This window comes from Hoplias malabaricus, chromosome 15 (assembly GCF_029633855.1).
Source record: "Hoplias malabaricus isolate fHopMal1 chromosome 15, fHopMal1.hap1, whole genome shotgun sequence".
Taxonomy (NCBI): domain Eukaryota; kingdom Metazoa; phylum Chordata; class Actinopteri; order Characiformes; family Erythrinidae; genus Hoplias; species Hoplias malabaricus.
The window spans coordinates 26,011,710-26,024,392 of record NC_089814.1 but is presented as its reverse complement, the minus strand read 5'-3'; the positions used below and the strand labels follow the sequence as shown (position 1 = coordinate 26,024,392).

The following is a 12,683-nucleotide window of genomic DNA, read 5'->3' as shown; positions in this document are numbered from 1 at the left end:
AGAACATTTCTCAACACACGATTGCAAAGAGAAACGTCTTTCACCATCAAGTGTGATGCATAAGTGCTGTTCCTGAGTCTTTTAGGGAAACCCATCAAACACAGGAACCTCATGCCTAATGGATGTTTGCCAAAATTATTTGTGACCTGGTGCTGAATGGTGGTATATGAAAGTATCATTTTGATTGTCTGCAGAAGCATGCATTTACAAACACTGAGACAAACAGCGAAAGTCCATAGAAATGTTCATCTAAATGGCAGAACTCAGTAAATAGCGTCTCAATAAATTGTGATGCTGTGATCATTGCAACACTTGTAACAAATTATGAAAGTCTACAGTAACAGGTTAAATAAAGGCCATGATGGACCGACCAGATTTAGCCTAAAAAACAACATTCATATGATGCCTGGTGTTTGATAGAGCAGGAGGATGAGGAAGTAAGATTTTCTCTTCTCAGTCTCCTGCCATGCTAAGATATCACTGGGATTCAAGCTGCATGTGAGCCTTTGGTCATCATGAAGACAATGGCGCATGATCACATACTTTTACTATGAGCTGGAATAGTGCTTATCATTTATTAGTTGTTCTATAACTTTTTTTTACATATTTGAAACATGATATATTGTCCATTTTTTTGGTAACTGTTACGTAGAAAAATTGTCAGTTTATTCAACCAAAAAAGAAAATAAAAATGAAGTAGATTAAAGTGAGAAAAGTGAGAAGAATTTATTAGTCACTGCATTCAAAATGAGCCTTGTCAGGAAAAATACTGCAAAAATATGTGCATGTTTTGTTCTGTTTTTGTGGATAAAATTGTATCCAAAGCTTTGTATGAATTTTGGTTTAGACAATTTAAAGATGGCGAAATTTATGTTTGAGTTTGTGAATGTAATGTATTAATACCTGTTTAAATTTAACATATTTTAATAAAATGTCAATTGTTATTTTTAATGCTAAGTGCCAGTTACCATACAGTTACAAGCAGAATGTTTGAATGATGAATTACAATTACATGTTATACTAAAACACTTTAAAACTTATTTGTATACATAATGTTATCCAGAACTGATCATCCATCATTAGTCGTAGACCTCACTAACGCTTTCGTGAATGAATGCTCATGAAACACATTTCACAGGCAGAAAGAGACATTGCTGCTGCAATGAGGAAACAAGCAAAGGTCACACTGCTGTAAAGGTCTACATTGTGATTACTCACTGAGGCAACCGAGATTAATAGTTCAATCCTCAGTGACACTACAGCCATCCATGGTCAGTATGATGAGAGGAAGAAGCCCCCTCACAAAATGGTGGGAGTACCATGTGATAGGACAAGTCATAGTCTGTGTAAGGGAATTAGCAGTGACAACATTTGGGGATGATCTTCATTTTTCACATTATTACTATAGATTATCACATTTTTGTAACCTGTAAAACCTACAAGCTTATCCAGCTGCAGAAACAATTAACAAATACTGCTCCACGCAGTAAACTCAGTATCAAGGATAAATGCATTCTGCATTCAACAAAACATGGACTAAACTTTAAAAATACAGAGAGTATACAGTGTACAGGATCAGCTTTAAAGTTACAGTGTCCTGACAGTATTGTTAACAGTGTAAATGAGGTTTCAGTCCCTTTGTCTGAGATGGTCCCAGGTGCCCACTCTTAGTCCTAAGCTATTGTTGATGGCCATTGTTTAGGAGCCATTTGTTTCCTGTCTGGTGTGTGAAAGCAAAACCACGGGTGTGGACCTTTTCTTTGTAACTGTGATAATTAACCCAGTAAGTGACAATTAGGGTGAAATTACACTGTAATTTCTTATTAATCTTTTCTTATTTTAGAGCAGAACATCTGACCAGGATTTCCATAATCAACTTTGCTTTTTATTTTACTAGGGTTTAGTTGACAGGAATCAAAGTCAAAAGTCAAAGACAGCAATATTACCAATGCTTTTCACCACAGATGGATGAGGAACATAGTCACTCCAGGTACACATTGATATATTTAACACAGGACAACAGCAGACAGTAATACAACTGCACAATAAGCATAATACAGACAAATGCATATTGTCACTGTCCAATGAAAAACATTCTTCCAAAAATGTTAAATTTACAGAAGAAAGAAAAAATGTATTATATTTAAATGCAAGTCAATATAAAAAGATTTTATGCCAAGTCATTTTGGAGCATATCTATTGGTTGATTCATCATGCTTTTTTTTCTAAAATATGAGGGACAGGGCAGCACAGTGGTGTAGCAGGTAGTGTTGCAGTCACACAGCTCCAGGGACCTGTAGGTTGTGGGTTCAAGTCCTGCTCCGGGTGACAGACTGTGAGGAGTTTGTTGAGTTTTCCCCATGGGTTTCCTCCCATGCTCCAAAAACACACATTGGTAGGTGGATTAGCAACACAAAAGTGTCCGTAGGTGTGTGTGGCAGGCACCCCCTCCAGGGTGTGTTCCTATCTTGCGCCCAGTGATTCCGGGTGGGCTCTGGACCCACAGCAACCCTGAACTGGATAGCAGTGTCAGACAATGAGGGACAGCCGCTATGTTCAGATTATGCATTCATCACTGGGCGCAAGGCAGGAACACACCCTGGAAGGGCACCAGTCCTTTGCATGGTGAAACACACTCACACCTATGGATACTTGAGTCACCAATCCACCTACCAACGTGTGTTTTTTGTCTGTGGGTGATAACCAGAGGAATCCCACACAAACACAAGGAGAACACATCATATCTCCTCAGACAGTGACCCTGAAAGGAGATATACATTTTTATTTGGACAGTGACAGTATACAACCTTTATCCAATAAAATAAAATCAAATTTATTTGTATAGCGCTTTTTACCACTGATGTTGTCACAAAGCAGCTTCACAGAATTCCAGTAAAGATAAAGTTTTGACATGAAATGTAAACATGTAAAGAATGTAAAAATCCCCCTGGTGAGCAAGCCAAGGGAGACAGTGGCAAGGAAAATCTCCCTCAGAGCTGAGAAAGAAACATTGGGATGAACCAAGGCTCACAACAGAGGACCTATCCTCCTCTGGTCAATCTACTGGTAATAGTTAGAAGTCCATGAAAACTTCAGTGGGCAGCTCCAAGGCAATTGGTGGTGGCTGGAGCATGGGCAGCTGGTCTGAAGAGTGGAAGCTTGACAGTCATCCATCAGTGTCCAGACGGACAGGTGGGCAGTTGTTTACTCGGAAAGAGGTTAAGGGATGGAATTTTAATCTGTTTCGGTGTATGTAAAGCAGAATATGTGAACATTTCCAGAGTGTGGCCAATGACTCCGGGAGATCTGACTATGGCAGCTTTAACTAAAAGGAGAGAACCAGAAGGACACACAGACACAGGAACATCCTCAAACACACATCCCTCCGCTCCAGCGTTGACAAACCTGAATGATCGTGTGAAGCGTGTGTCCATGGACCCCCCGGATCTGCCACCTTTATCTATGGGGGAGCATAAACTACCAAAAGCTAAACTGAACAAATGAGTTTTTAGCCTAGATTAGAAGATTGTGATTGTGACTGAGTCCCTCACATTTTCTGGAAGACCATTCCAGAGTTGGGGTGCTTTATAAGATAAAGCACTTCCCCTAGCTGAGGCCTTCTGAATTCTAGGAACTATTACAAGTCCATTTCTCTGTGATCTGAGCAATTGTGGAGGCTCATAATAAAAAATGATATCTTGAATGTATTCAGGAGCGAGTCCATTTAGGGCTTTATACCTTATTTACAGAATTGATTTGGATACGGTTAACACAACACTGAGAGTAGAACAGCTGTCTTGTACAGTACGTGTGGTGAGATATAGGGTTTGGTGTTGATCCATTTGTTGTATAGAGAGATTATTGATCTATGTTCCTGTAACGTGCTTAGTTTTGTGTTCTGTTTTGTATTGTTTCTTGTTTGTGCCCCCCTTGTCATGTGTCCCCCCGTCTTGTGTCTGCTTCCTGCTTGTTCCCTGGTCATGTGATACCCTTCCCTTGTGTTTCTAGTGTCACGTGTTTTAATTAGTGCCCAGGTGTTTCTTGTTTGTGTTGTCTTGATATAGTCCTCGTCAGTGTATCCTGGTTGTGGGTCATTGTTGATATATGTTGCTGAATGATAGCTAGTTCTATTTTTAAAGCATTTTTATAGCCCTTGCTTTGTGTTTAGCCTCGGTGTTTAAAATTTGTGTTTACCTTCCCTCTGCCTAGGTTCCTTTTTGTTATTGTTAATAAAATCTCTTGCACTTACCTCCTTCCCTTGCTCATTGACCACTCCTACACAACCCCCCATTGTTATAATTCCAGGCTGGGATTTTACATTGGCTGGCCAGTACAGTGCTATACCTGGCCTCTCAGGTGCATTTGCATTTGCAGTTAATGTCATAGCTGCCGTCCATTTTAAAATCCAAGCCTTGAACATGGATTCAGGGTCCAGATTTGAAGACCACCTCCTGGGGGATACCCAGGCATTCTCAGGCCAGCCAAGAGATATAAACCCCCCAGAGAGTCCTCTGTGTACTCCAGGGCCTGCTACAACTTGGCCATGCCTGGTACACCTCCCATGGAAGGGTGCCCAGGGGACATTCTCATCAAATGCCCAAACCACCTCAACTGTCCCCTCTCACTGCAAAGGATTGGAGAATCTAGTTTGAGCTCTTGATAAAACCCATTGCTATGAAGTGTGTAGCAGGGCAGGGGTTTTAGGATAATAATAATAATAATGTTTCTTTATATATCACTCACACTCATGAACACTTTCCATAGAATAAACAGGAAAAGAAAAAGAAGAGTAATACTATAGAGATGGCCCTCCATTGTTTTAGAATGAAATTTCAGCATATTTAGAAAAATGACACTTAAATTGGCTTGGATTTTCTTTAATGAAACATAATTGCACAAGATATCCTGAAAATCATCGTTAAAAAACATTCACAATCTGAATAATAAGCACAAAGTGAAAATCTAAAAGTAAACAGCAGATCTGATGTTAATGGACATTAGGTATTGGCTGCATGGATATTTCCTTAATTTCCGGTGACGTTGGAATTTAGATTTCACCAACTTTAAGTCATTTAGAATGACACACTTAGCAATCACACATTAGTAAGGTTAATATAGATAAAGGATCATGTTTAAAACTAAGTTTAATTTAATAATGAGAGCTAGGTGAAGAGCTAGAAGAGGAAGGATATTCAAAACTAAAGGAGAACTGCTTTAAACTCCTGAGGTATCGTGACACACACAATGCATACAGCAGAAAATACCATACACGTATCCAAAACATACACACTGTGCCTAGTAAGAGTCACCACCATGCACTTCTGAACAGAACATTATAAGCTGTGTTAGCCAGTGTAAAAATAGAAAAGTCACAATGTGAGCAAATGATGAGCATGAGGAGGAGGCCTGAGTCATTTAATTTAACATGTCCCTCGACATTACAACTGAATACATACAGACAAGAAAGTCAGAATGAGCAGAGAGGGAAAAAATACAATTAAGGCTGGCTAAGACCTACATGTAACCATGGAGACCAGGCTGGTGTATGGTGCAGGTTCAAAACCAGTTTCAAACTAGAAGGCATCATTAGTGCTGGTTTAATAAAAAGCTATTAGAGAACCCTTAACAATTTTGCTCTAGAACCCTACTACAATAGATTACACTGACTTAACCATGTCATGCACACGTCATGGCAGATGCTGTCATGAGATGTTACTTATAAGACTGTCACGTCACCATTAAAATGAATTATAATGTGGCATGTCATGCTTGATATAATTACTGCTAACTAGAATAAGCAGAAAGAATATGATAAGCAGCATATGACACATGCCATGACATGTTTAAGGCATGGTTATATCAGTGTTATGTCAAGGAAAGTATACAGTGATCATTTGACTGACGTGGGCAGAGTAACTCAAGCTTAGGCGCAAGTAACTTATAACAAAATATTATTAATACAGTTAAGTTATGCCTAAATCTGATTGAAAAGTAGCTGTACATGAGCAAAAATTGTTTAAAAAATATATTTTTAAAAATGGAACTAATTAGTTCATTCAACATTAGCCAACAGTAGACAGATGACAGTCTTGTGCAGAGAAACTGAAGCTTGTTAAATGCTTTTCTCCTATTTTTGGGGTCCCTTTGATCTAAAAGAAAATGCTCAAGCTTGAAAGTGATAGTTTAAACAGGAAAGCTACTCATGTGATGGACCCACAAAACAGAATGCAACCAAACACTAAAAGGGAAATAAGAGTGCCAGTTTTAAGCCTAAAATGGAACTTAGCAAAAGAAAGACTTTCCTTACAGAACTTCTTGAGCAGATGTCAGAGTTATCATTTGAAAATAAGCTACACTACACTTAATTTCAACCATTTAATTATAGGGGAAACCTGAACAAAGGCATTCAGGGTGTTTAGATGTGAGATACTCCATTCTAGAGAACTTGACTGACTCTAATGTCTGGAAGTGTTAGGAACCAGGATCGCAGTCTAATTATCAGTCTTTTATACGTAATATGGATCACTGTAAAATAGAGGGAATTTTGAAAAAAAAAAAATTAAACTTTGGGTCCTATTTGCCTTACAATACATTTTAGGATAAAATTTTATCACAATACAATCCTAAAAACAATGTGTCAGGATTCACTCCTTGTAACACTCTTCTGCAAGGGAGCCTTTAGAGACATTAAAAGCTTCATACACCTGGTTCTTATCACCATCATTCTGAACACTGATGAGTCTGTAATTTTTATATTCCAGAAAGACAAATTTGACATCAAACACCCAGTATGAATTTGCTTACATCTTGACCATTTCACTGATTGTTCAAATGACTGTAATTTGGCTGAAATTCAACACTGAACACATTGAATTTTGTAAATTCCCACCTCTGAAATTAAGAAATAACCCTATTCAATATTCACTGAGCTATATGTGTCATCTTGTGTGTTGAAGTCGAGTACACTGTAATGTCCTGATGTGTAAATGAGTAAAGGGAAACTTATACTGTGTCATGAGTGAATGTGGAAAAGAACATTATGCACATGGGCTCAAACCTACGATGAAAACAGACATGTGCAAAATAACTTTTAATACTCCTCTCACACACTTGCAGAATACATGTTGCATGGGAATGTTTTCATTTTCCCACTACCAATGTAAAAGTCCCTTCGAGGTTAGGCAGTAGCACCACTGGTTTATGAGGTCACTTCTCTTCCTCCTGACTCTCACTTTCTTTTCCTTCCGCAGTATTTGCCTTGGCACCCAGAACCCCCTATGGTCAAACAAACAGACAAAATGAGCACATGGAAACATATAGTCCCCGGCTTGGAAAGCTACTTTAGTGCTAATATAAATAACAAACCGTTTAGAGTCCATTGATAAGAAAAATTATTAAAAATGTTCTTGTTAAGTCATGCATTTTAAATTTGTACTGTACCTCTGTAGCCCCCCAAAGCAGCTTGGAGAGCTGCATACTTGGCTGCTTTGGCTGTAAAACCCATAAAAAAAACTCAATCAATATAAAACAAAGCAATGGTCTGATGCCCTAAAGCACAATGCAGTCTGAAAATAATTTCAATCAGGGAAATTGATATTAAGATATGATGCACATACTTTGGTCCCTGTCTATTATTATCATCTAACTACAGTAGTGTTAGGAATGTAATATGTGCAGTGTGCAAGACACCAGTGGCAAATAAATTTAAAGCCACAGAAAGGACATGTTAAACTAATTTACTTTCCAGTCAAAAAGGCAATTACATAGAAGTTATCAATTTTTCAGGAGATGAGATAAGATCATCTTCTTGCATAAAGGATATTAAAAAATAAATTATTTTCAATAATTGTAATTCAAACCTCAGAGTTTCACCATTAGATAAACAGTGACATCCATCTTTAATTTTGTTATATTATTTGTTAATACATTTGTAATATGGTCCCAAGCAGCAAAATGCATCCAGCTTCTCAGAACTGCACCTTAGAGGTGTGGGATATTTCCCAGAATATCCCGGTAGCTTTCTTTAAAAACCTGAATGAGCAGAAGTTATAATAATGTAATGGGGTGGACACATCACCTACTGGACACTGGAATATTTAGATCAGCTGCTGAGGCTTCTATGTGGTTTTGTTTTTTGCTTTATTCCTAAATGATCTTTTTGATCAATTTCTTACTGGAATTCTGTGAAGCTGCTTTGTGACAACATCAGTTGTGAAAAGCGCTATATAAATAAATTTGATTTGATTTGATTTTATTTGATTTTTTCACAGTAATGTTTGTATATATTGATTTACTTAATACATTTTTGTATATGGTTAATCATGATGCATATTTCACTGTGCAAATCCAGCAGTAAGGAAATTCATTCATAATGTGAAACTGAAGAAGTCCTACATTGTTGAGGTGTAAGTGGAGCACTTCCTCCTGGTCCAGCTCCACCATAACCTAATTCAGAAGATCACAGCATTTAGAGTATGTCTAATACATACAAGCTATAAATATGAGGTTCATATTATTAGGAACCTCAGGTGTGAAACTGGTCTTATTACCTAGGAATGGCTGCTGATAGCCACCAGGACCACCACTGCCAATGCCAGGCAACCCACCACCTGCATGAGTATCAGGCACATTATACACAAGCATAACATTGCAATGACCTCATCTCCACTGACCAAATAGGTGCCCTTCATAGTGTACTTTTCTGCAGTTACAGACTGTAGTCTATGTGTAACCCTGAATACTTTTTTTGCCCCAGTTTATCTTGTTATTCCTATTCAGTGGTCAGGACCTCCAGAAGACCACAACAGTGCATGATTTGGGTAGTGGAAGTTGAAAATAACTGTTTAGTAACAGATGCCTTTACTTCTAAAAGGTGGGCCAACAAGGCAGATGAGTGGACACTGAGTGGACACAGTGTTTAAAAACTCCACCATTGCTGTGACTGATCCAACACAACACACACACACACCACCAACACGTCAGTGTCACTGCAGCACTGAAAATGAGTCACTACCCAGATAATTCCTGCTCTTTAATGGTCTTTTGTGGGTCCTGACCGTTGAAGTGTTAACAAAGTATACAGAGCGTATGGACTGACTATTCTCTGTACATAGAATTACAAAATTCTCTTATAAAGGTCAGTATAGCTGATAAAATGGACAATAAGTGTAGACATATTACAGTTACTTTATAACCATTCCCCAATCTAAATTGCACCACATTGCAAACACTATAAAGGAGAACTATATGAAGGATTAAAAATAATGTTACCTGGCTGGATCCCTTGGCCACCTAATGCTCCTGTGCTATACCCTGCAACATAGGAGAGACAAAAACAGATTAGATAATAAAGAAGATTTAAATGGTTGCCCAGGATGTCCTTAAACATCTTTCAGTACAGCTTAATGTTCACTTGAATGCATTAAAATGTCTGGACTGGAAATATTACAATGTAAACCAATTATATAATTGTTGATTGTAAATCTTTAGTTTTATGCCCAGGATACACTTACAGAATCAAATCAGTCACTTTGTCCAGTGAATCGTCTTAATGTTATTAAACAGCAGTTATGTTGACCATAGTGACACCTAGTGGCCATGACTCAGATTCTAAACTTATTTTAAACATGACCACCTATATGAAGGTGGCCCACAAAATAGAGCATAAACTGTTGAGGGTAACAAAGCAATTACGTTCTTCATCTCATGTGAGATTTTAAAAGAAAACAAGCATCACCTGATTTTCCAGGCTTTCCAACACCAATACCTGCACCACCAGGATACCTGAGGCCTAAAACACAAAGCACAGTGTGATAGCATTAATTCATAATTCAGAACAGTGGTATATGCCATGAACACATCTCAAAGACTCATAATATACCTCCACCAGTTCCTACTGGGCTGCCAGGCCCTCCTCCTACTCCTCCTAGCCCTCCTCCTATACCTCCAGGACCTCCACCTGCAGCTCCTACTCCTCCCAAACCACCATATCCTGTAAAGATACAACAAAGAGAAGCTAATCATGATTGGCATTATTTATCTTTGGTAACAGTTATTATGATATTCTCAAATATTCGTTGGAGATTCTTCATACCATTTCTCTGTGAAAAAAAAACAACTTTTTTCCACTCTAAAAAAGTGAAACAAATAAATTATAGTTTATGTAAAATGTAAATGTATTAAAAATGTATATGCTTTTTCTCCGATATGTTCATACTGAAAAATATGTCATTTAACTGGATTCATTTCAGATTAATTGTACTCTAAAAAACCTTTTTTCATTTATTTGCTCCAGAAAGCCTCTTAAAAACACAAAAATAAATAAAAAAATATATTTATTAATACTTAAAAATAACAATATGTTCAATATTAACTCTTCAAACTAAGTAAAATATAACAATAAATTATATTAAGAGCCTAATTTCAGAAAATGTGAAAGATTTCTGAAGATTCCAGTGGATAAAGTTTTGTTGGCATTGAGATCCTGTTTGGAAAATGCCTGTGAATCATGAAAGACAATTAGGGCTAAAATTGTACTGCATTCTGTCATATAATGCTTTAACAGTTTGTTTAAACGGTGTTTGTCCTTCTTATCCATGTATTGTGTGTGTTTGCTTACAGTCATTGAGATGTCAAATGCCAAGAATGTAAGAAACACCAGAGTGGCTTTAGTTGTGAAGTTATACTTTAATTAGAAAATTTCCAAATTCATACAACATATTGGCTTCAGAATAAATATATTTTGGACCACAGACAAAGGATCACCATCATCACAATTTGGTGGCTATTCAAACAGGCTGCACCTGATTTGCCAGGTTTTCCAGCTCCAACTCTGAGTCCTACTCCCCCTGGGTATCCCAAACCTGAGGACAAACCATATTAAGAGCATTAGTGTCACATTTCAAACCTGATAGTGATAAGATGTAGCATGTACAAGGGCTTCTCATTCATGCTCTTGGATCATCCCCTGCTCTATCTAATATTTATAATGAAAACGTCTTAAGATCTGTATATAAAATACATTTTTATAGATTCCATAAAAAGATTGGATCAATTTGAAATACAAGACGATGTGTATATTAACCATATTGTAACTTTATTCTTTTCCAGGGCTTTGTCATTTTTACAATCTTATTTTAGAATCAACTACAACCATTTTCAGCTCAGTGTCTAAAGTGTGATTCTGAACTTCTGAAGGTTATTGTACTTTAATTAATGTAATGTACCTCCACCTAGGCCACCCGGTCCTCCTCCAACTCCACCAGGTCCTCCACCAATGCCTGTTTGGCTTCCACCGACTTCTCCAGGCCTTCCTCCTGCTCCTCCTGGACCCCCTACTACACCGATTCGGGATAAGAAAATATAATCACAATATGCACTAATCACAAGACATTACTTTACAATTTACATGTGAAATAAAGCTGTTTTTGACATACTTTTAGGTGGTTTACCTGTTCCAGGGCCATATCCAAAACCTGTAAAAAGATATTTTATTAGCAGGATTAGATGTAGTCAGAAGGTGCTATAAAGGGTTCTTTGAGTGATGCCATAGCACAGGGGTCGGCATCCTTTACCACTCCAAGAGGTGGTAATGGGGAAAAAACGCCAAACTTAAATTATCCACTGGTAGCAAACAAAAATGCTGTCCTCTCTCTGCGTTGGAAGTCGTGACGTGTATTAAGTGCGACAAAATATTTTAAATATTAAAATATTTTAAATGTTACAAGATCGCCATAATCTTCATAGAATTACATTTTGAAAATTAACAAACTAAACTAAAATACATTTTAATTAAATAATTATTTTCAAAAGCTGAGTCGCATGCGGCTCTGGAGCCACGGGTTGCCGACCCCTGCCATAGAAGAACCACTTTTGGTTCCATAGAGATCCGTGTTTGTTTAAGAGACGTGTGAGTGTGTAAAAACCTTTTAATTATTTTATTCGATCATTGTATAAATAGTTCATCCAGTAAAGTAAATGTAACTTTTCCCTGATTCAGTATTTCACACTCCAGCTAAAGCAACAGCTTGCTTCCCAGTAAATAAATAGTCGTTGATTCAACGTTGAAATAACGTAATGTAACGTATAACGAATAACGTGTAACGTATAACGTGTAACGAATAACGTTGAAGTAACGTAATGACTGCCGTCTAACCAACGTCCTCTTAAGGTTGAAAATGAAAGTTGAAAAGACGTCCAAACACAGACATTGAAAAAACGACTATTAGACGTATTTTGGACGTCCATGGACGTTTAAAATATGTCCTTGACGGACAGACTACTTTTAGACCTATTTTGAACGTCCAGGGACGTCCCTTGTTTACTGGGTTAGTTTAAAGTGGCCTGCTCAGAACGCTGAGGAGGAGAAAACTACCTGCCAATTTTATTCTGCCAACTTACAGATAACAATTGAGAGGAGGGGAAAATTGAAGACCAGGCTAAAGAGAAATAACACAGCAAAAACCACTATTTGTACCAGACTCACCTAGTCCTTCAGGGCCAGTCCCATAGCCTCCAGGTCCTGTTCCATAGCCTCCAGTGCCAGTCCCATAGCCTCCAGGTCCAACTGTATAACTACCTGGGCCTCCGACACCACCAAGACCTCCAGCACCAGCCCCTCCTGGTCTTGCTAATGCTCCATAAACTGAGATCGATATAAGAGCATTAACAAAATGAAACGTTTA

General features: G+C 37.8%; 1 protein-coding gene across 1 annotated transcript in view; it reads right to left on the bottom strand.

The window, feature by feature from the left end:
- Positions 1-4,919: 4,919 nt before the first annotated feature.
- The window catches only part of LOC136668058 (uncharacterized PE-PGRS family protein PE_PGRS54-like), a 28,626-nt gene continuing 20,862 nt past the window's right edge, over positions 4,920-12,683 (bottom strand). Inside the window, exons 37-47 of the mRNA XM_066645302.1 lie at positions 12,485-12,643; positions 11,451-11,474; positions 11,226-11,336; positions 10,803-10,862; positions 9,881-9,991; positions 9,737-9,790; positions 9,271-9,312; positions 8,550-8,609; positions 8,395-8,445; positions 7,441-7,491; positions 4,920-7,275 (exon numbers count right to left, since the gene is read on the bottom strand). Coding sequence (XP_066501399.1) covers positions 7,229-7,275; positions 7,441-7,491; positions 8,395-8,445; positions 8,550-8,609; positions 9,271-9,312; positions 9,737-9,790; positions 9,881-9,991; positions 10,803-10,862; positions 11,226-11,336; positions 11,451-11,474; positions 12,485-12,643 — 770 coding nt within the window. The 3' untranslated portion in view covers positions 4,920-7,228. The remainder of the gene's footprint in view (positions 7,276-7,440; positions 7,492-8,394; positions 8,446-8,549; positions 8,610-9,270; positions 9,313-9,736; positions 9,791-9,880; positions 9,992-10,802; positions 10,863-11,225; positions 11,337-11,450; positions 11,475-12,484; positions 12,644-12,683) is intronic.